Below are 23,284 nucleotides of genomic sequence, written 5' to 3'. Positions count from 1 at the left end.
GTTCACACCAAAGGCGACGCGAATAATCACGTCGCGCCATTCGTGTAAGTTTGATCGCGGGATCTTATTGGGACCATTTGTATTTATTTGCGTTACTTCACATCTATGCATTGACTTTGTAGGTTGTTGCGTAGCTGGAATTGTGCGAAACGCGTGCCATAAGCCTTATAATGGTAGGGTAAACCCTGGTATTTTTCACATAACTAGTAATTGTATTAATTGCTTTCACCAAAAAACTGCTCCACATTTGAGCTGAGCGACTAGGTTTTTGGTCAAGACATGCGGTCAGGTCTGAATTTCTAACAGACACAGGCTGCAATCACATTATTTGGATTCTGTTACCAACTGATGTGAATTTTCCTCATGTAAACATATCTAGTAGACAATTGTAAAACAGAAGAACTAGCTGTGAACTAATTTAATGAAATTGTTCATTTAAATTATTTTCAATAATGCTACCTAAATAAATGCTGTAAATTCTTCATATCCACTTATCAACCCAATGTAACATAGTGTCATTATTTTTTTTTTTTTTTCAATTAATGCTGCCTAAAAGGCCTCTTGCCATGGAAGTATGACAACTCATCAAAAAAGATATAACATTAGTAAATGCAGCAGCTAAAAATACAATACATCTCCACTCCTTTGTAGCTGCACACCATAATAACCCTTTTGCAGTCAAAGCCTCTTGTGGCGCCCACAAAAGGTCAGACCAGATCAACCCACAGAGTGCCCACAGTGGGAGAGTGTGCTTTAGCACTCAACTTAGTTTTTTTGGTAGTCTTAATGGTAAACTGGTGTATGAATGCTTCCTATACTATCACCATATAGGGCTAATTATGAAATATGAATTAGAACCTTTTATTTCTTGCTCCACTTTAACTGATTGTCGGACAGGCTAGCTTTCAAGGCAGGACAAGAAGCTACTCATTGCACAATAAAGCAGCATAAACTAAGGCTAAGACTAAGGCTACCGAACATAAAAGATTGAATGTAAAGGTGGTGCACAAGTTGTGGCATATCCTAGTTTGTGTATAATGGTTTAATTAAAAATAATAAGGGGGAGGAAGTCGGAAGTATTTTGTTTAAACCAATTTACACTGGGCAGATTCTGCAAAAAGCAGCATGACCTTTAGATTGCTAGTTTTGTAAAGTTACAAAGAAATAGGTTGATATGGACAGCCCCCCTTCTCCAAACTTCTGAGAAGAGCTTTCCACTGCTTAGACTTTTTGAAAGGCATCCAAAAGGAACATGTAAGGGCCTCAACTATTTATGTATGAAATTCTTTGAAAGCACTTGATGTTGAAGCCAAACCTTTAGGGCCTGTAAAAACATGTGATTATTATCTTCCAAGGTGCAAAAAAAGAGCTAGCACCTCACATCCCTAGAAGCTGTGGTCATATGAAGGCGCTGAATAAATGTAGACAACCATCATCTTAGCACAGAATCATCCAATGCTAGCACTTGCTCCACATTTCTACAGCCAATGATCATTTTTAGAAAGCTGTTTACTGTACTCACGGATAAGTAATTGTTGAGAAGGTATACGAGTGAAGTCTGACCCAATTTCTATACATCCTCCTCAGTTTTACTGTCTTTGTGCCTTTATCTCTTTGTCTAGCTGACAAGAAACAAAGTGCAAACACATAGCGCATCTTGCACTTTTTCCCCTCACTCCCAACAACAAGGAGGAAACAAGCAAACTGTTTGCATGTGAGGAAGACGCAACACAATTTGCAGAGACAGACAACTATGAGACTTGGCACAAAGAAAAGATTTGTTTGAAAATGTAAAACTTGCATGATATCTTGAATTTTTTCTTTTTGCACAATCTGGTTTCACTAGTTTTGAATGATACAGCATACTCTGTATGCTGAGAGCTTAAGAAAAATGTTGTCAGTGCCTGGAAATTTGGTAAGGACGGTACCAGCCTCAGTCAAGCTACTGCAGTAAACACCTGGCCTGCTGTCTGCACACATCTGCTGCATGCATAATGTTAAGTTACATAACTATGAGAGAAGACTGATTGGAATAGGTACTGAGCCTGTTGACTGACCTAGTTTATTCTTGGACAAATTGTTGTGTTGCAGGCAGCTAATGTTACCCTACAACAACTGACAGCCCTCTAATACCCCTTTCACACTAATGGCTCAATCAGGGTTATACCCAGGTCGACTGTGTGTTTGAATGGGGTAACCCTCCTCGATCAACTCGGCTCTGCTAGGGTCGATTTCAATGTCAATTGCGCACGACCTGGGTCGCTAACAGCCGGGGCGGGACAAATTATGGGATTGGTTGGAAATGACAGTCGGGTAGTCGTCACAGGTCCCCGCACACTTTGAAAAATGTTTTTTGGCTCACGCGTCACGCTGAGTTTTCACCATAGACTGTATAAAACTAGGATTTTCACAGACAGCTTCAACAACAGCAGAACAGAACGGTTCAATTCAATTCTGAACAGTCTGCTGGCAGTGGGTGCCCGGATGTTCACTGGTCTGCCTTTTGCAGAGCGGTAGCAGAGTTTTTACAGGCAAAACTGCCTGTAAAAACCCAGCGTTAGAACGTAAACGTATGAAAATAAGTTTAAGTTTAATTCTCTCGGCACCGCCGCTCAACTCCCTCTCTCGACACCCGTCTCTAGCCTGCAGTTCAGTGCGGCTGCTGCAGTAGTGCGAATCTCTCTCTTTTTTTTCTCTGACTTTTTAAAAAGGAGTCGTGAAACCAACAGCAAAGCCCAACTTTTAATGAAATCAAATAAAGACAAATGTTCTCCCCTTGTCTTAAAATAGTCAAATATCAATAACAGAGTAACCTACTTCCTTGTCCAGCGAAGCACAAAATCATCCGAGAAGTGTTTGATGATTTATTTGTGCATTAGAACGTAATCACTGCGTAACAATCATGAAGTAAGCTTTATTTCCCTCTCTGGACAATGACAGATTCAAGTAGCTACAAAACATTACTTCTACTGGTGTACAGATGGACTGGAGTATGTGATGTTAGCTGTTAGCTGTATTCTAGCACTTAAGGTAATTGTTATGCATTGCTCCCGGGTTGACCCAGGTGATCTCTGAATTGTCATGACCAGGGATATGTAGACTGGCTTGGTTTGAATTTCCAAAAGGAGGGTTGAACCCTGATCAGACAACCCTAGCACAACCCTGGTAGGTGGTGTGAAAGAGGTATAAAAGGATTGGCACACTGAGGAGGAAAAGCTAAATTCTTAAATGATAGAAAGTCTGAGGTCTCTGGAAAGTGACCTTGAATTAATAATTTAGACAGCATGTACCAAGTTGAAATGTCTGTAATAAAAAGCTTATAAACAGAGAAACCAGTGTTGACAGGTTACATGCTTCAAAAGGAGCCAACCGTTTAAAAAAAAAAAAAGTCGCTCCAATATAAAAGATTGGACACTCAGCAACACATGGAGGCCAGGTGTCCAATAATCCACTGTTTTTCTGCTGAAGGCCAACAATCACAGCATTGGATGTAATTTGCTGCCCTGTGTACTAAAACCTTTTAAGTCTAAGGGTGGCTCTGCTGGGACAGCATATTGTTGCTGTCAGATGAAAATCCTGCATATTTAAAATGTCAAATTATGCTTATGTATTAGTTTGACATTCATTATGAGCTCAATTAATCTTTTAGAGGGTTTCAAAAAGGTTCCATAAGCATAGGAATGGACAAAATTCAAATCATGTAGCCTAGTCCTTCATATTAAATTGGCTACATTTGATGTATCCTTTCCTCTTTTTTGGCCTTAGGTCAACAATAAAAGCCTGTATTACAAACCCCAAAATGTTGCTTTTTGTATGGATTAATGGAGTGGATAAATGTGAAAACACCGTTAAAACACTTTGAGCTCGGAAAGGGAACACTGAATTTTAGGAAAACAATGCAAGATACACTCAGCTGCCTTTTTATTAAACTTAGCTTAAACTAATGCAGTCTAATACAGTAGTCCTGCTCTAAAGACTGCCTTCACGAAGGTTATAATGTTCAATGGTTGCTGAAACCGTTTGGTGTTGATTCAACTTTATGGTTATTTTGGAGGTCGTTTGTGGCAATGTTTAACTGTACTGGGTTATACAGAGAGGGGTTACTGTTATTAAGCCTATCTTGGCTCATTGATATAAATGGGGTGGACAACGAAATAGAAACACCTGTCTGTATAATGCAAAACAATTCAACAGCACCACAAACTGCAGTTAGGCTGTATTTAAACTCAGCGCACGAGGGAGAACAGAGGATAAAGAAGAAGGTTTAGTCATTTTCCTAATGTTGAAGCATTTCAGTGGGCATGAAAACCCACAAATAAACATAATTTTACAATTTAGCTGGCATAGTATTAGTGCTGACCGATAAATCATATTTTCATTGTCATGGCGATATGAACATGCGCGATAAACACATCGCAAAAGACTACCTGAAACACGATGAATAAGGTAAATCATTTAATTTAGGATTGGGTACCGAAACGGGGTATTGAATGGGCCCCGGAGCTAAAATTGTAGTATTTACCATCACACTGCAGCCTCTCCTCTGTACCGCTCTGTGTCAAGGCAGAGTTCCTCCAAACACATACACAAACAATACACACACGAAGAGCAAAGTCAGCGGACAGCAGATCAGAGAGGCCGCGGTGGAGACTTATTGTAAGCAACTGTAATAAAACCTTTGAGTAAAACGCCAATAGAGCACGCTAGCTCGGCTAACAGCAAATTGTGCCAAGCTGAAACAAAAGCTGTCTGTATGAAGTCTAACCGTTTATCTTAGTTTCCCACATATCTTAAAATGTGCAAATTCTTGTAAACTTAGTTGCTGGTTGAGCCAAACCAGCCCCTCTACTCTTTTCAGCAGTAAATCTACACAGCTAATTATTATGCACGTCAATGACGTAATCGGGCATCAGCAGTGAGAGGACAGAATGAATGACTGATACTTACTAATGTCTGTGACAAATTCATGAAATCGTTCTAAACTTAGTATTTTGATGTCAGGAACATTATTTTATAGACATTTTGGATTGTTTCCAGTGAGATATTAATGAGTTTATATAGTGACTTTGCTGTTGTTAACACTACTGTTGCCGCTTTAAAAACATTTAGCCTAGTTATATTTAAAATGTCGTGATAATCCGGTTCTGAATTTAAAGACATAGGAAATGTATAGCTCATATGCACACTTCAATATTTATTATTTATTGCAAGTCATATCGCCATAGTAATATTGAACAATGTTATTGCACATCGCAGATTTTCCTTATGTGGTGCAGGCCTATATACAGTAGTATGAATGTAGACTAAACGGAAAACATGAAAATCACTTACATTTTGAGGTGACTGGGTTTTCACGACAACAATGTATGACAACAATGTATGAAATAACATGCCAAGCCTTTGGGCAAACTTCCAGGGATAGATGTGAGTCTGTTGTGGCTGGAACACCGATGTGTTGCCAGCTCCTACTTAACATGAAAGTGCAAGTGTTCAAAATAGCCCCCCTCTCCCAGTCTTCAGTCCCGTTCCCTGCCATTTCACACTGCTGTGATGTGCACGGTGACAGCAGCGTCACTCACACATGACAGTTGGCTGCCTGACTGGTCAGAGGTGGGGCAGAAAGGAAGGGATTTTGCTGCTGCTGCAGTGTGCCTCTACCAGTCTGGATGACAAGGCGGCAGCAGTGGGTAAACACAAAGAGAGAAAAGTAAAGATTTTAGAAGGGTGCTGCCTTCTACTTAAAACAAATGAGCCCAAAAGGTTTAAACTACCACCTAAACCCCTTTACTTAATCTAAATCACACTGTATTAGCACTAGTGGTGGCATGAAAATCGATGGAAATGAGCTTTCGATTTTGAAAGCAAAAGCAGGATCTGCGATTCCCTGGGTATAGGGCTGGGTACCGAACGTCGATACTTTTATGTAGAGCTGGGCAATATGTCGATATTATATCGAAATCGTGATATGAGAATAGATATCGTCTTAGATTTTGGATATCGTAATATGACATAAGTGTTGTCTTTTCCTGGTTTTAAAGGCTGCATTACAGTAAAGCGATGTCATTTTCTGAACTTACCAGACTGTTCTACTTGTTCTATTATTTGCCTTTACCCACTTAGTCATTATATCTACATTACTGCTGATTATTTATCAAAAATCTCATTGTTTAAATATTTTGTGAAAGCACCAATAGACAACACTACAATATTGTTGCGGTATCGAGGTATATGGTCAAAGATATCGTGAAATTTGATTTTCTCCATCTCGCCCAGCACTACTTCTATGGCACCGGAAAAAATCTTCCAATCCTATTAGTATCGAAAAATTATTTATCTTTCGGTGCCAAATTTCGGTTCCGTAAGCGCAAGCTTATCTGTCCTCTCTGCATATTGACACAGAGCGGCGCTCCGACCAACCGACCGACTTGCGCACGTTCGAAGGAAAAAACAACAGACACAGCGTAGCTTACCAACCGGTAGCATGCAGCTAAAGAAAATGTTTAAATCGATAATTTAATCCAATCGTGAGCTTAAAAGCAAAAGCTCAACCAAATTGTGGAATCTCTAATAATGTCGCTAAAGAAACTTGCAGATTTTGCAGGAATATAAACATGCAAAAGCTCTGGAATTGATTCCAAGTAGTTGTGTGCAGAATCTGCAGATAAATATTTAACATACAGCACCCGGGTTAGACTGAAGCAGAATCTGAAAAAATGACAACACCTGCAGTCTCCAGGCTTCACACACATCCCACCAGTCCTGAAATTTCATATCAATGTACTCATACAACATAGACCTCCAGTATTTTAGGTTTGTTTGCACAACACTGCAGACACAACTACAGCTGGACAGCAAATAACATCACAACGCGTCTATGTTGACTTCATGCCTTTAGCGATGTAAGACATACCTATGCATCAACAGCAGCCTCACTCATGGCATGATAAACTATGATGATGGTTATAAAAACCAAAAGACAAAAACCCAGCCATTTTAAATCTCCCACATGAAACCAGGCCTGCGTCTGAGAAGAGAAAGCTGCCAGACCAGATGGAGAGTGACAGTATGATCGAACAACTGTTGTATTCTCGATTTTTAAGTGAGGGGGCATTTTGTGCAATGTGTAGGTGATAGTTGTCACTTCAAGCCTCCTCAGGAGGAGTGATAAGAGAGCAAGGAATTCCTGTTTGATTAAAGCAGAAAGTAGTACGCAGGAATTTGGACAGGATAAGAAATCATCACTAGACGCTAGCCAAAAGCTGATAGATTTCACTGAGATTGGTACGTTCTATGTCTATTCTACCATGTACTATCAATCCCCAGCTCTGTTGGTAAAACGGACTGTATCATGGCTAATAGTGCGTTCCATTTACCTCGGAAGCCGAAGCTGGGAATGACGTCACATCCGAGTTGAATGAGTTCCATTTACAAGTCGGATTTTTCAGTGTGGGGTAGCTCTAGCCAGGTTAGCCATTGTTAGCAATACCAGTTGTTTACAATGCATTACGTTGTTTTTGTGCATACAGACAGCGTAACAACATGTCCACAGATAGAAGATGGACAGCACTGTGTGTACGACCGATTTCGTGAGACAAAAATAAGACCGAAGTGCTAATAACTGTATGTTACTACAGCTTTCACAACTGTTGATGCAGTGGGCAGCCCATGTTGGATTTTGAACTCGCGGTACTGCAAGGTTGTCCAAGGTCCGAGCTTGGAAATCCGAGGTCAGGGGGCAGTTTTCCGACTACACCTCGGAAAATCCGACTTCCAAGTACAGATGGAACGCACTATTAAAGCTACAGTGCAGACAGTCACAAGGTTAAAGGGCAGGGTTAACAAAACAAACACCCAACTTATGCACACTTCTTTCTCAAATTTATAAGACAAACAAAAAGGTGCACATGTAGCATAAACCGGCAGAAATGCATAATAGAGTAATGCACAAACTAGATCCATCCCACAGGGATGATATTATCCGCAGGTATTATCGTATCACAGACATATCGGCCTCAGCGTGCATTGTTGGTTAGCAAAACAAATATCCACAGAAAAATACAGTATGGAAACAGTGTCTTCATTACATAATTTATCTAACAGACACCCATGTCTACAATACTTTGCAAGAACTGAGTAGCTGTAGCTGCCGGTAATAGGTACTTTTACTTGGTTTGAATAACAAGTTCTGATCAAGTATTTATGCGGTCATAGATTATATATAGCTGCACTAATAGCTCTGCAACTAAACGTTCCTACGATATTCATTTATTTAAAAAATTGAACCAAGGTCCTCAGCTCTAAAACTACCACAAATATTACACCAGACCACCGATAAAGAATAGGAATGACATGCACAATGATACACATTTTTAACTTCCATTGACTTTTTGCCTTGTTAATGTGTGAACTTTATTTCTTCGCTCGCATTTTTTGACATCAACTGATATTTGACAACTCATCTGATTTAAAGAGCATTTAGATTTTTTTTGGATTTTTCCTGTCATTTAGTGGGTTATATAGTTTTTGGTGTATGTCACAAATGTATAAAGTACAAAAGCCAGCCCAGTATTTCACATGGGCTTCCCATAGGTGCTGCCTGAGCAAGCACAGCCCACCCAGTGGCTTGTTTGAATTTGGTTGACCAATCAGAGCAGACTGGGCTCTTCAGGAAGGCGGGCTAAAAGCTTAAACAGTAGGCTCGTTCAAGATGAACTGCGCATTGCCTGTAAATTGGACGAGAGCAGGCTGCGGCAGCAGCAGGGGGCAGTAACAAAAATCCGCTGTCAAGTCGGACGGTTTCCAGCCATTTCCAGCAGCCTTCAGGCTGAACAGGAAGTCACAGAAACACTCACATCCTGTTAGGTCCGATTCCAATTTATTAAAATGTTACCAGACCCATATATCAGCTTTTACACAGTCTCCAGTTGTTTTTATTAACACAGAGTAGTTGTTAAAATGTGCTACATGCGATCTGTTGCTGATGTTAATAAACAAAAGACTGTAGATGATCCATAATCTGAACGGATTTAGTCTCTCTGACTTCTACGTCACTATCAGCCACACAACATGTGTTCTGTAGAGAATTAGCCTTTCATCAGACAAATAGCAATTAAAATCCCTCCAATTAAAAAACAATAAAAAGCTTCATGTTGAGTCGATTCTGAACCTATCAGCTGTTAGATCAGCTGAGAGCCAGGCGTTTCCCATCATGCCCTGGGTCCGCCTGGGTCTTACAGTCGTTGGAAAGCAACTGCGCTGCCTGCCTCTCAAACCTGCGGCCCCCTTGATCTCGTGAGGTTATCGTTGCCTACGTGTGCATGACGTCAGAGCAAGTCGGACACAAATCTAACCGGCATGCATTGGGCGCCGATCGCCTCATCTCGACCGAGCCTAGTGTTTCAGACAAAGAGGCGGCAGCAATGTAGCCTGACAAGCCAGACCCACATCAAGATGTTGGGTCTGGGAACTCACCATTGACAGGGCTCAATCCGAGGGGCGGGATAAATGGTTGTCTTTCAAATTCCCTCTGCACGGATAGTGTTTCAACCAGGCAGAGCAACGAAGAAGGAAGAGAAGCTATAGTTGATAGATCAAACTTTTGCGTATCCGGTCGGCAAAACTCCGAACATCTTTTTTTAAAGATTTTTTTATTTTAATTTTTTTAAGATTTCTGTGCCGTTCTTTGTTCTTTTCTCAAAGAGAAGCTTAACCCCAAGTCTTCCAGAAGACCGCTGTTCCCAGCAGCAGCAGCCATAAGCCCGCCTACCGACTCTATACATGATGTGATTGGCCTAAGTGTCAAAACAGAGTTTGATTTTTCCAGCTCGCAATTCAACTGAGGGGCCATCCACACGGAAACGTTTTTTTGTGCAAACGCACATGTTTTGCATCGTTTGGGCCGACCGTCCAGACGAATCCTGCAAACGCACTGCCTGAAAACGCACTTTTTTGAAACCTGGTCTCAGGGTGAAAAAATCCGAAAACGGCTCTCGTTTGGCTTCGTATGGATGGTGAATACGAATCCGTATTGATGAGGTCATCGCCACACCCCTCTTTTACACACTCTCCCACGGCCGCTGACGCACACAACTGTGGTGAAGCTAAGCGAGCATGTCCCATCTCCATGGTCAAACCAGCTCACTTCATCTAAATACTGTTTCTCTGCTCCCTGACCCTTCCCTCTGGATTCTACACAAAATATATTGCTAACGTTATGTAGCCAACGTTAAACATCGCTAAAGCAGCTGACCGCTCCAGCAGCGAAGTAACGTTAACGTTAGCTGCTATGGCTATCTGTTTATAAAGTGGAAGTAGACAACTTATCAACTAGCTAGCTAATCTGTCTGCTTATCAACTCCTTGAACGGATTATAGTAACTTTTACCACGGCTTATTGTAGAAAGGCTACTACAAGAAAAACGTATAGATTATTAAAAAGACATGATTCATGGATCATTGATATTTGTTTGACTGTTAGAGCTAGCCAACGTTAGCGCGCGACTAGCGCGCTGCAATCATGCAAAATAAAAAGCAATCCAACAGCACATTATACAACGTAAACAAAGACACGTTTTCTTGAGGCAGCCTTTATAAAATGAGCAGTGGTGAAAGTTATTATAGTCCACGGATGTATTAAGAGAAAGTTATAATCTAGCTAGTCATGTTATGATGGGAAGTGGAAGTGACTATGCTCTTCTCCTCCGTTTTTTGGTGAATTTCTGTAGCAGAAACAGCACCGCCTATAGGCCTGAAATATGAAGTAGCGTGTTGAGTCATTTACAAGTGGATTCGTTTGGACGCAACTATTCTTGAAACGAATCCAGGGAAGACGGGTAAAAAAAAAGATCGTTTTGGTACGTGTGGACGTGGCCTGAGAGTGCCTAGACCCCCCTGGCTGCAAAATAATTTTGCTGCCGCTAGGGTGCGTCTAGATTTCTAGGCAAGCAGCAATGGGCAGTATGGGAAACATAATATTTTTTTAACATCAAAGAATGTCAACCTATTCTAGTAGACCCAAAAATGATGCTGAAAAGGAGTATAATAGGGGCTCTTTAACACTCAAATATTTGCTGTCATGTCGTTCCAATTAGGATGAAAAGGTGCGTCAGAGGAAAACACTACGCACTTACGGTCCATTTATCGATTAATTAAAAAAAGTTTTTTGGGCTTTGGCACAGAAAACTCAGTTCTGGTCTGCCTCTAGTGCAAACAGAACTAACCTCTAGGCTTGCAAAGCCTTTGTCCATTCTCTACACTGAAAGCTTTGCTTATCAGAATGTAATTTGGTCCACAGCCACAACACATAACATGTCATGGGTCATAGTGCCTCTAATAACTTGATGCTGGGTAGGCCTTGGGTCTGATGACATGAGACGGAGCTGCACGTACTCAAAAGCGTTTGGCCCCCGCAGAAGAAACAGTCATTACTGTGAAGGAACTGTCTGCACTGCAAGTAGTAGGCTTTAACTTATTTGTACACACAGCTGTATTACAATGAAGTTATAGTACTCTGTTAGAGATGTCTACGGTTAACCATCGAGAATATTTTTGACCAGTCAAGCATCTCGGCCTATTGGTTAATTAGCAAACAAGGTCCCACTTCGCTAAAGGCTTCACTAGCTCACAATCTGAGGTACTTAAAAAGATGCTGAGCAAACATTTAGATGAGCGGCTTGTCACTTGGCTACTGTGTCAAAGTTGTTGCCAACCGCAATTTTTGCAAGTTCCCGCAATTTCATCGCATAAAATTGCATAAATATCCCGCATATTCCATCACATCTTTTAATAAAACGTGCCGCATAATAAAGGATTTTTGCCCGCAACAATCACAAAAAAACTGGAAGGACTGATTTATTCATCAACAAAAACGTTAACATTACACACACTACGTTCACAACTATACCGTTTCTTTACCGCACGCACACACATCTCACTGCATTTAAGTGTATTTCAGTGACTTGATAAGTCTAATAAAATAAATGACTCAGCACATGCTTTCAGTATGATCCAGTGCTTTTATAATGACATGCTTTGCTGATATAAGCCCAAGCTGTATCTAGACTGAATTGGCTGGCCAGAGAGGAGGAAAAATAGGGGAGGAGAAGCGTTGCGAGCAGGGGAAGCAACGCAGCATGTTGGGAAGTTAAGGAATCTCAGGATATGACGTAGTTATTGCCCAGGCCTGAAGGGGAAAAAAAAACAAAAAACAGGCATCCCTCAAGTCTCGACAGGGAAAGAAGAAAAAAAAAAATAAAAAAAAATAAATGAGAGCTTGAGGAAAGATATGATCTACCTCAATACAAAATTACATTGACATACTTTACCACTGTCTACAAAACTAAACTCTTGAGTACAATATGATAAAAGATAGTTACCAGAAGCACTACTTGTCTGTAGTCTTTTTAGTGTAATTTCTAGCCTCACACATTGTTTGGTCCGCTAGTCACAGTTCGGGGCATGTATGTAGAGGACCATGAAAATAGAATGAAGAGTGCAGTGTTGTTCTGAAAACAGTGTAAGTTTGGGTTATGTTGCACTTGATGTGTTTTATCTTTACCTTTTTTCAGTGGTACTTTTCCTTTTTATAAAAGATCCAGCCATTTCGTTGCACTTTGATTTCAATGTTGATGACCTTAGTCTAGGCTATAATGTGGCCACTTTCGCATTTTTTGTTTTTACTATGGACAACTTATATTTTTTATGAAGATTTGACCATGAAGAAGTGTTTGTTTCTTATGTTCTTAGCAAGAATATTGTCAACTGTTCCACCCCTATTTAATACCGATCTAAAACATTCTTCCCTCTGCTCTTACAGCAGTAGCTCCAGGCTCTGTGAGCTCAGGCTCACGTCACTGTTATGTTTCTGACAGATGACATAAGACGGGGACCCAGAAACCTGACACGAGATCCGCAGACTGTAAAATCTTGGTAATATAAACCGTTGTGCAGTGTTTTGGTGTCTGAAAAGCTTTTAAAAGCATTAATCTGCTACTTTCCTCTTGATCAGATTTCATCTCTCACCAGTATCTAATCTCCACGCTGCCAACCAATGCAGCCCTCTTTATTGTTTTAATGCATGGCTGTTTTTGGTCTGAATGTCCTCTGGAAGGGGATCCTGATGGATGTGTCCCCTATTCAAATTGACCCATTTTCAATTTTTGTTTTATATCAGAAAATATGGGATGTAGAAATAAGCGCTGAAAATGTGTAGAAGAAAAATTTTACAATTTAAAAAGTTCGAAAAAGCAAAAACAAAAAAGGCATCAAAAAAAATAAGTGTTTTTTTCAAGGTTAACGGGAAGACAACACAAGGGTTAGATTGCTGGTCTGGAAGCACTTACTGAACACAATTCACCGAAAACAACATAAAGATGATAAATAAACTGACTTCAATCTGATCTCAATACAACCATACTTGGATGGAAAATCAACTAAGCTAATTGTATAAAAGTTTGAGAGGTAAAATTATTCTATTCAACCGATCCATTGGACTTTAAATTGTTCATATAAATGTACCATATCTCATAACACACACACACAATAAATAAATAAATAAATAAAATATATATATATAAACAGCAGAACACATCGTATCATGTGATTAACCAACTGTCTGTCTGCCAATGGCACAATCCTGTTGGACCTTTGGAACTTAAATAAGATACACGAAAAATGTGCTGTGGTAATTAATCTGAGCCACAGATCATTACATTAAGGTCATCTTGATACTTGACTGTTCCCAGCGTCAAGTATTTCATGAGGTCCCAGAAATCAGAAAGGGTTGGACTTTGCCCCTGCAGAGTTTGGCAAAAAATATTTCATTTCCAATTTACTATCAGACTGGCTGCCTGGCATGTGCACCACAAATTGATACAGAAACATTTGGAAAAGCAACAGGGTTATGTGAAAAACAGTGAGGGTCATGGACACAACAAACATGTAAATTGTTTTAAGTGGGTAGAATATAGATTATAGTAACATGGAGCTAAATGTGCACAGATAAATGGGGAAAGACATAAGTATCTTTCTATGTGGCTGTCTGACCAATTGCTGGGGTGTTAATAGAACATTTATATTCAGCTGAACGTGAAGGAGTATTGTATGGAATGCCATTTTATTCAATATTATATAAATGAATAAATCCATAAATAAATATGCCTATGAAATACATCCTGATATAAATGTTAATATCAATATATAAATGAGTCAATATAGTTCTATAAATAAATAAATAAATGTTTTCCTTTTTTATTTCAGGGGACTTATTTCATAATGTCACATTTATTTATTTCCCTCTATATGTATTCCCACTTCATATATTCAAATGAAGGGGTGTTCCCCTCTGAACTTACTTTATTTCACAGCGAATAACGTTATCTCACATCCCGTTCACTGTTCAGGTCGCTACTTCAGGCTGCGGCCGACAGTACACATGGCGGATAATTGTTTGTGAACATTTTTATATTGTTTTGGGGACAGTGACATGGCTGGATAGCTAGCTTGTCTTGTTGTTAACGTACTGTCAAATTATAGTTATTGATTGCCAACTGTACACAACGTTATTGACTTAAAATCTGGCTAGCATAGCGTTAGCTTTCTGGCTCGTAACTCACTGAGCTGAAGGATTCTATTCTATAAGTTGAGCGGACTACATAAATATCTCCTGTTGCTAAGGTCCGTCCTATTTACTGGAGCAGTGAACAAAGTGAGAACCTTATGGGATGGGAATGATTGTTCCAAGTATTAGTCAAACCCTCCATTACCAGGGAAACAGAGTTATTATACTGGATGCGTTTCCCAACGCCATCCAAGTCCTCCTCCTCACCCACAAAGCCCTCCATAACCAGGCTCCTTCCTACCTCACAGACCCCCGTAACCTCGCTCCTCTGACGCAAACCTCCTCTCCCCACCACTCAGGACCACGCACCGTACCTGGGGTGACCGAGCTTTCACCATTGCAGCGCCCTCCCTCTGGAACTCCTTACCCATACTAATCCGTAACTGTACTGACCTGAACACATTCAAAACACTAATCAAAACACACCTCTTCAGATTAGCTTTCCACATACAAGTCTTACATTACTCACCTGAGAGCTACTGGTTTTATTGTTTTTAATTGCTTTTAATATGCTTGTTTTATGTGTTGGTTTTATTGCTTATCTGTTTTTAATGTGATATATGTTCTGGTTTTTACTGTAAAGTGTCTTTGAGTACCATGAAAAGCGGTATGTAAATAAAATATATTATTATTAGGAAAAACTTTAGATTTTCAGTGTAAAACGCATTAAAATATAAATTAATGGTTTAAAAAAAAAACTCATCGTATTAATGGACGTGAATGACTTGAATCAGGACTGGGAAAAAAAAAAATGTTCAAAGAAATGGTAATTGAGACTCTTCTACAATTTTTGCTTTTACTAGTACACAACGACTAATAAAAATGCACAGCTAATGAAAATCTATTTGTCATGACGTTTTTAAATTAAAGCTGATTGGGTAACAGTAAGGGTCGTGCCATATATCCTGCATGAGCCTCCTTTTGACAGGTTTGAACAAACAGGAACCTGCAGTGGTAAAATGGCACACCTCAAGGAGTGGTGAGAGCCACCCACAATATGGCATACAGCACAGGCCTGGGCCTATATTTAGATATATAGGTGTACTTTGGCTGTTGGGGAAAAAGCCAGACTAAACTGTTATGTTATTTATTTCACTTTGTAAAGTTATAAATTAACTTCTGATTGAAAAAGGGGCAGGGTACATGTGCTGCCTGAGGACTAAATACACTGTAGTGTGATCTGCAAGAGATGGCGAGCTCAAACAAAGCCAACATTCCTAAAAAAAAAGAAAAAAAAGAAAAGACAACTCTCATGCATTGGTGTCAACATACATCCACCAATCCTGTTTTTACTCGACTACCATGACAGGGCTTATTTTAAACCCAATCTTAATAGAGTGAACAGCTTTTTATAGAACCTGAGAAAAAGGCTGTTAAAAGTCTTGATAATTAATCCTCACAAACCATGTTGGACTTTCATGTTTACACAGGCACAATAGACAAGTAGAATAAATAGAAAGTCATTCACACGTACAGGCCTGCAGTAACAAACACACTGTATTACCATGTCTCCAGGGGTCCTTGGGCTCCACAGCTCCAGAGATTATATCCTCATCTGAGGGAAAAGTCACCCTTTTGCCACTTGGTTTGTGTTTATCGCCAACCTCCTCCACCGAAGGGTACAGTCCAGCCTGGTCTGTGGCAGAAGCTACTATGCTGCTTGTCTGGCTTGCGTCTGACGGGCTCTCTGCCGTGCTGCCAGCTGGGACATCCTGAGACGTGGTGGACTCTGATTCTAAAGTTTTGTCTGAGAATGATCTGACATTTGTTGATTCAGCCTCCAACACCCCACTCTCATCAAGACTTAGATCCACACCTATGTCCATGTCCCCACCATCATCCCCTTCTTCCACAACAAACGTTGCAGGATCAGTATCCTTCATGTTCTCCACCCCAATATCGTCCTTGCGCTGCTCATCATTAGAAAAGATCAAGTCAGTGGGATTCACTACTGCAGGGGTGTCTTGAGCACTGCTCTTTCTGTTTCCATTGACCTCATCAATTTCCAGTGTGTCTTGTGCCTGGTGGTTGTCCTCCTCAGCTGCCTGAAGGTTGTCAGCGAGATGAGGCATCAGGTACGTTTCGGAGGCCTCTGTGGGAACAATGTTTTGTTTTTCTGTGTTACTGTCCGTCATCAGTTCAGAGATCCTGGGGGTGATACCTTCTGTGTTGTTGGCAGTGTTGTGATCATCGTCCAGATTGCTTTTTGTCTTGACATTGCACAAATCTAGACACTGCTCTTCGATATTCATGTTTTCATTTCCAGTGAAACTTGCGTCTTTAACTGTGCCAGACAGCCTAGATATTGGGTTAAACAGTAACTAGGAACCAACTGACATGGATAAGCCTGTCTCTGGCCTTTGCCTCACAACAATATATGTAAATGTGCACCTATGCTTTATTGGCCAAATTATATTCAAGTGCATTCAGAAAGTTATACGTATAGTTTAACTAGTTTGTTGTACTTGGGGTTAAATGAATTATAGTTTTTACAATCCCAAAATCACAGGTTACTTTGGTGCATCCTTAAACATGTGATAAATAAAGTGCAATTTCAAACCAATATCAATACAAGAAATATGTGATGTCTACATGTATGTGAAATAGATACTGTTTCAGTAATTATTTATATGTCAAACCAGGCAACTTTGCTCAACTATCAGCTAGGCAGGCAACCACCACTTAATAATGTCTGCCAACCGTGTCCTATTGCTCCAAGTGGGAACCGACGAAATGCTCCCTGGTCGTCAGCACATTGCCAGCAGTATTTGAGAGGACCAGGACAGTCAATTGAAATGTACAAGTCACTCAGGGTGCCTCCATTACGCTAGCAAAGTGAGCTTACTGCCCGACACCAAACCAATTCATTTGCATGGATTTGAGCGAGCTAATGTTAGCTAGCTTGCTAAAGTTGTTGCCCAACAATGACATCCAGGCCCGTGTACGGTCGCATACCCGCTTCTATACGTGAGGTCGTCTGTTTCTCGCCGAGAAAGTCCATTCTTCTGTTTCAAGACAAATGTTTTCCGGCTGTAGCTCTAGTCTCACCCTCTGTCGTGCTGCAACTCGGCTCACATCACAACCCTCGACCAGCGGCAGACAGGAAAAAAACAGGCGTCACACTCCGAGCAATGAGCAGGTTTAGGTGGCTAACGTTAGCGCTAGGAAACCGTGCCGAAGCTACACCTGCCGGTACTGATGCGCTAATTATTACGAAATTATAAAGATGTTCCGATCGCATGGGTTCCGTAGGCGCCTCTCTATCCGGGAGAAGTACGTTGGACCTGTTTTTGTCTAGCGTTACCATTCGCTAGCTTGTTGAAGTCCAACAACTGTTTGTTGTTCACACGTCTAACGTCAGCACGTCGTTACCCTGCACGTTCAATAGACGCAGTGTTACAGACGGTTGCAGAAAAACAAACAAAAAGGGCAAAATGTTCAGCTGCATATTTAGGTTACAGCATTAGCTAGGTCACAGCATACAGTTAACAAAGCAATGTGTCGCTTGCTTTTATTGTAATTTTTCCACCCCCAAAAATATAATTGATTTGACTGTATATTTTTGGGAAAAATCCACATACATAGGCTACACAATCTTTTTTTCCTTGTAAAAGAGGTCAAGAAATGTCAAACACACAGGAATCATACTGCCTAATGACGTCACATTCTTTTCTGTAGCATTTAGTTTAATTATTTCCATTATCATACCTGCTCAAGATGTGATCTGTAAGTGTTGCACATTTCTTTTTTCCAGTAAATCTGCTGGTTTCTCAATTTCAGGTTTGCTTTTCAAAGTTGTAGTGCAAAATAAGCTTGAGCTACATATACCTTTATATAGCACCTTCAACCTATATACAATGCAGACGTACATGTTGGCATGCTCTATACAATGTGATGACTTACATAGCAACTGAATTTGAGCATTTTTAGCAGATGAGAAATGTCAGGTGTAGATTTAATACTTGGAATTATAGTTATACACATCTACGACAATCCTTCCTTTAGACCGTTTCATTAAAACCAAAAACATGGGGCAACCCTTTAGTGGAATAACTGCACTACTAGATCAACTTCATGCTGACCTCGTGTCAGGTTTAAATATAAAAGTATTGTGCTGCTTTCTGTAAAACTAGCCTTAAGTCAGAGAGAAATCTACCTGCTTTGGTCTCATTCTAAATGAAATGAACAACCTGAACACAAATCTTCCAACAGTTTAACAACCGTCACTTCTTAGTGCAAACAGGGGTTGACGTAGGCTACTCAAACCTTGGAGCAATTACAGCATGACAAGGCAAAATTAACAACCTTGGGTCACAGGCGCAAGTAGTTAGGGTCAAAAAGCATGACATTTCCTTTGCTTACTAGTCAGAGAAATTTGCCCAGCTCCTGGGTACTGTAGAGCATCTTCCCCAGAAAGACTGCTTCCTGTGCCACATTCAAGTGTGAAGTAATAAAGGCAAGCATATGTTAAAAACTTTAATTTGTAAAACATTTACATTAACAAAAAACCTTTGATAAGTGTACGTTAAAATTCTTGAGACTGAACATCTTCAGCTGAACGGTCATCCTTGGGCATCTTTGACTTCTTGGGGAGAAGGATTGCCTGGATATTTGGGATAACACCACCCTCTGAGATCGTGACCCCTGCAAGCAGTTTGTTGAGCTCTTCATCATTTTTCACTGCCAACAAGATGTGGCGAGGAGCGATGCGGCGCTTCTTGTTGTCACTGCTGGCGTTTCCCGCCAGCTCCAGGATTTCAGCGCAGAGATACTCAAGGACAGCTGTGAAGTACACTGCAGCGCCGTTGCCAACTCGGTTAGCATAATGACCTCTCTTCAGCAGCCTGTGGATGCGGCCCACTGGGAAAGTGAGCCCTGCTCTGGAAGACCGGGACACTGAAGACTTTGGTTTAGGCACAGCTTTCTTCCCACGGCCAGACATCTTAATCTAGAGTTAAAACATTTTTAGGGTAATTTCAAATAAACGTAATATTTTCACCTCTGAAAAGCAAGTCATTAAAGAATCTTGTGTTTGAAGGTCATAAGGCTAAATGACTAAGAGCAGCCTCTTGGAACATGAATAAACACAATCCTGTAACATAATGCACAACACATTATAAAGTCATTCCTCTTTAGGTAGGCCCACTCAAACTTGACTGCCCACTTACCAGTATTCTGCACCTCCTTCCTGTTGAGACAGCAACCACAAACTGAATCACAGAACATCGCTTTTATATGAATCAGGCAGCAATTTGTTGATTGCTGACACCTGGCTCCTCTGCTACATGGAGTTACCTTGATTACCTACATTTGACAATGTTATAGACTGTTTGATATCTCTCACATACATTGTACTGAGTAGCACTGCAAGTGGAGACTTTTGTTTCTTGATGCAAAAGAGTAAGTTGTGCTTTTCTGCACAAGCGCACATTTTCCCATGGAGAGGTCCAAACACCAAACACCTGTGTGAACTAGATCACAATAACTGCACAACAAGTACCACTTGTAGCCCTAATATTTGTACACACTGAGCGGCAGCGGGATTACCTGAACATGTGTTCAGGTAATGTTTGAACTTTAATAAAAAAGTGGAGAAGTGAGAGAGAGAAGTTTCAATGGCAGCAAATGAGATTTTAACAGCGCAGCATCCCAATCAGTCACAGATTCGGTTAGATTGAAAAGACTTGAGGGGGATTTGTATGTTTTGCTTCATGAGTCCACTCCACAACCTTTCAGTGGTAAATATCAAATAATAAAATATGTTTTAATAGGATGTTACAGGGGCCTCCTGCTGCGTATTGAGCCCTTTCCCTTTTAATAATATTTTCTGTTTCTTTACTTACTGACAAATGTGTATTTAAGGTAGCCTATATATACATTTTAGTAATGGTGTCTACTTCTGTCGACAAGCGTTTCCTCCTGAACTTACCGTCCTCACTGTTAACCTTAAATAAAATATTTGTTTATGCTCTCTTATTCCCCTTTGAGAAGCATACGTCTGGACAATACTGCTCATAAAACATAAAATATGAAACAGACCAATGACAATGTAGCATGTCATCTGTTCCACCCGTTATAGTGCATTTCATCTCCTAATGTGCTGAAAAATAACAGCAGTACAGACCTCAGATCATGTGGCCTGTTGCAGTTTGTCTTTGTTTTTTTAAACTCACATTCTAAATGAAGGAACATTTATAAAACCACACTTATTGCTGTTGTGATCATTCACTTTATGATTAGGTGTTTGACTGTGTCTGTCTCCTTGAGCGCCTGATGTGCTTACTAACAAACTGCTTGAAGGAGTGATGACTCAACTCCTACCACTGTTTGCAACTCAGTATCAAGGGTTTCACCGTTACGCTCAACAGACCGAGATAAACAGGGATTTATTCATGTCTAAAGGTCTTGAAGGCAACTCATGACTAATAACCCAAACTTGGTAACCCGTGTTTTTATACCAGAATTGTTTGGTTAAATTTGTATGTGGGGGAAACACTGCTTAAACTAAGCAGTGAAGTGAATTGACCTTGGAAATAGTAGTTTGACCAAACAATCCTAAAATCAAGGTCCTTTTCTTACTAGCTTTTTCCAACTCTATCACATAATCTAACTCAGTAGCGGTTATATTTAATCTATAACTTTTATTTAGCACAGCCACATAATGCAAATCACCCTTTTCAGCAACTAAACTCGCATTTCAATCTATCCATCCCCATGACAACTGAATGATCTCTACCTGCTGATGAAGTTAGTTAACTGCTGATCAAACAATTTCATTGAATGAACAGAGGGGGTTGATGTTCAGTAAAGGTTTGTGCATGGGTATGCATTATGATTTGAGAACACAGATTATTAAAGAGTGTAATATTTCATGTGAAACTTTGATTTAAGATACACGGTCGTCACGCATGTATGTTTGTAAAGGCCAAGAGCAGCTTAACTCTGCGCCAAACTAGGATTTAAATTGCCAGTGGCACACATGAACAGAGCAGAATGGGCATAGGACACCTCCCGTGGCTGGGCTAAAAGTATATATTTTAACATCACATTGGAAGCACACCAATCCACATTTTTTCTTATAAAAACATGTTCTGTTTTTTTGTTGTTGCTTTGATGCCATGACTGGTGGCTCTGTCATTATCAATAACCTCATTGTCAAATTTGATGCCAACCAGCTTCATCCTTTGTACCATATGCCTTCTCTCTGTCTGTCTCTCTCTTTTTTCCCCCCAATGTACTGACAGTGAGAGATTGGAGAGACAGACAATTTGACGGTTCAGTTTCACTTTAGAAACATGGCAGAGAGCCAATCGCAGAGCAGCGGGAAGAAAAATTAAACGGGGACCTTCCCAGCAGGTCGTCCTTGGGAGAATGGATGGATGGGTTTCTGTTCAACCTCAACAGGAGGACATACTTTACAAACAACTTTAATTTAATACATTTTGCAAAACTTGTACATTAAAACTCTTGAGACTGAACATCTTCAGCTGAACCCTTGGGCATCTTTGACTTCTTGGGGAGAAGGATTGCCTGGATATTTGGGATAACACCACCCTCTGAGATCGTGACCCCTGCAAGCAGTTTGTTGAGCTCTTCATCATTTTTCACTGCCAACAAGATGTGGCGAGGATTAATGCGGTGCTTCTTGTTGTCACGGCAAGCGTTTCCCGCCAGCTCCAGGATTTCAGCGCAGAGATACTCAAGGACACCTGTGAAGTACACTGCAGCACCGTTGCCAACTCTGTTAGCATAATGACCTTTCTTCAGCAGCCTATGGATGCGGCCCACTGGGAAAGTGAGCCCTGCTCTGGAAGACCGGGACACTGAAGACTTTGGTTTGGGCACAGCTTTCTTCCCACGGCCAGACATCTTAATCTAGAGTTAAACATTTTTAGGGTAATTCAAATAAATATAATACATTTTCACCTCGGAAAGGCACATCTTCTGTGTTTGAGGGTCATAAGGCTAAATGACTAAGAGCAGCCTCTTGGAACATAATTTAACACAATCCTGTACCGTATGCACAACACAACAAATTACAAACTCATTCCTCTTTAGGTAGGACCACTCAAACTTGAATGCCCACTTACCAGTATTCTGCACTTCCTTCCTGTTGAGACAGCAACTACAAACTAAACCACAGAACGTTGCATTTATATGAATCAGGCAGCAATATGTTGATTGCTGACACCTGGCTCCTCTGCTACATGGAGTTACCTTGATTACCTACATTTGACAACGTTATAGACTATTTGATATCTTTCACATACATTGTACTGTGTAGCACTGCAAGTGGAGTTTCTTGATGCAAAAGAGTAAGTTGTGCTTTTCTGCACAAGCACACATTTTCCTGTGGAGAGGTCCAAACACCTGTGTGAACTAGATCACAATAACTGCACAAGTACCACTTGTAGCTCTAACATGGGGGGGGGGTTTAGTGAGAAGTTTCAATTTTCAATGGCAGTGAATGAGATTTTAACAGTGCAGCCTCCCAATCAGTCACAGATTCGGTTAGATTGAAAAGACTTGAAGACGATTTGTATGTTTTGCTTCATGAGTCCACTCCACAACCTTTCAGAGGCAAATATCAAATTATAAAATATAATGTTTTAATACGATGCTAAAGGGGCCTCCTGCTGCGTACTGAGCACTTTTCCTTTTAATATTA

The 23,284-nt window shown here is 40.4% G+C and overlaps 3 protein-coding genes across 3 annotated transcripts in view; all 3 read right to left on the bottom strand.

The window, feature by feature from the left end:
• Positions 1-17,983, bottom strand: part of ppp1r37 (protein phosphatase 1, regulatory subunit 37) — a 55,781-nt gene extending 37,798 nt beyond the window's left edge. Inside the window, exon 1 of the mRNA XM_039823641.1 lies at positions 16,121-17,983. Within this exon, the coding sequence (XP_039679575.1) occupies positions 16,121-16,868 (748 nt within the window). The 5' untranslated portion in view covers positions 16,869-17,983. The remainder of the gene's footprint in view (positions 1-16,120) is intronic.
• A 1,095-nt stretch (positions 17,984-19,078) lies between these two features.
• Positions 19,079-19,914, bottom strand: LOC120573807 (late histone H2A.2.2-like). Its single transcript, XM_039823652.1, has 2 exons — positions 19,785-19,914; positions 19,079-19,564 (listed from the first exon to the last, which is right to left on the bottom strand). The coding sequence occupies exon 2, from the start codon at positions 19,556-19,558 to the stop codon at positions 19,142-19,144; it is 417 nt and encodes a 138-aa protein (XP_039679586.1). The 5' UTR covers positions 19,559-19,564; positions 19,785-19,914; the 3' UTR covers positions 19,079-19,141.
• A 2,113-nt stretch (positions 19,915-22,027) lies between these two features.
• LOC120573782 (late histone H2A.2.2-like) lies at positions 22,028-22,830 on the bottom strand. The gene is made up of 2 exons (XM_039823635.1): positions 22,707-22,830; positions 22,028-22,491 (listed from the first exon to the last, which is right to left on the bottom strand). The coding sequence occupies exon 2, from the start codon at positions 22,483-22,485 to the stop codon at positions 22,075-22,077; it is 411 nt and encodes a 136-aa protein (XP_039679569.1). The 5' UTR covers positions 22,486-22,491; positions 22,707-22,830; the 3' UTR covers positions 22,028-22,074.
• Between the last annotated feature and the right edge of the window lie 454 nt (positions 22,831-23,284).

This window comes from Perca fluviatilis, chromosome 2, assembly GCF_010015445.1.
Source record: "Perca fluviatilis chromosome 2, GENO_Pfluv_1.0, whole genome shotgun sequence".
Taxonomy (NCBI): Eukaryota; Metazoa; Chordata; class Actinopteri; order Perciformes; family Percidae; genus Perca; species Perca fluviatilis.
This window is presented reverse-complemented; position numbering and strand designations above follow the sequence as displayed.

What these genes read in the sequence shown, in the direction of transcription:
- LOC120573807 (XM_039823652.1), bottom strand. Translation starts at nt 19,558, where the DNA reads ATGTCTGGCCGTGGGAAGAAAGCTGTGCCTAAACCAAAGTCTTCAGTG.
- LOC120573782 (XM_039823635.1), bottom strand. Translation starts at nt 22,485, where the DNA reads ATGTCTGGCCGTGGGAAGAAAGCTGTGCCCAAACCAAAGTCTTCAGTG.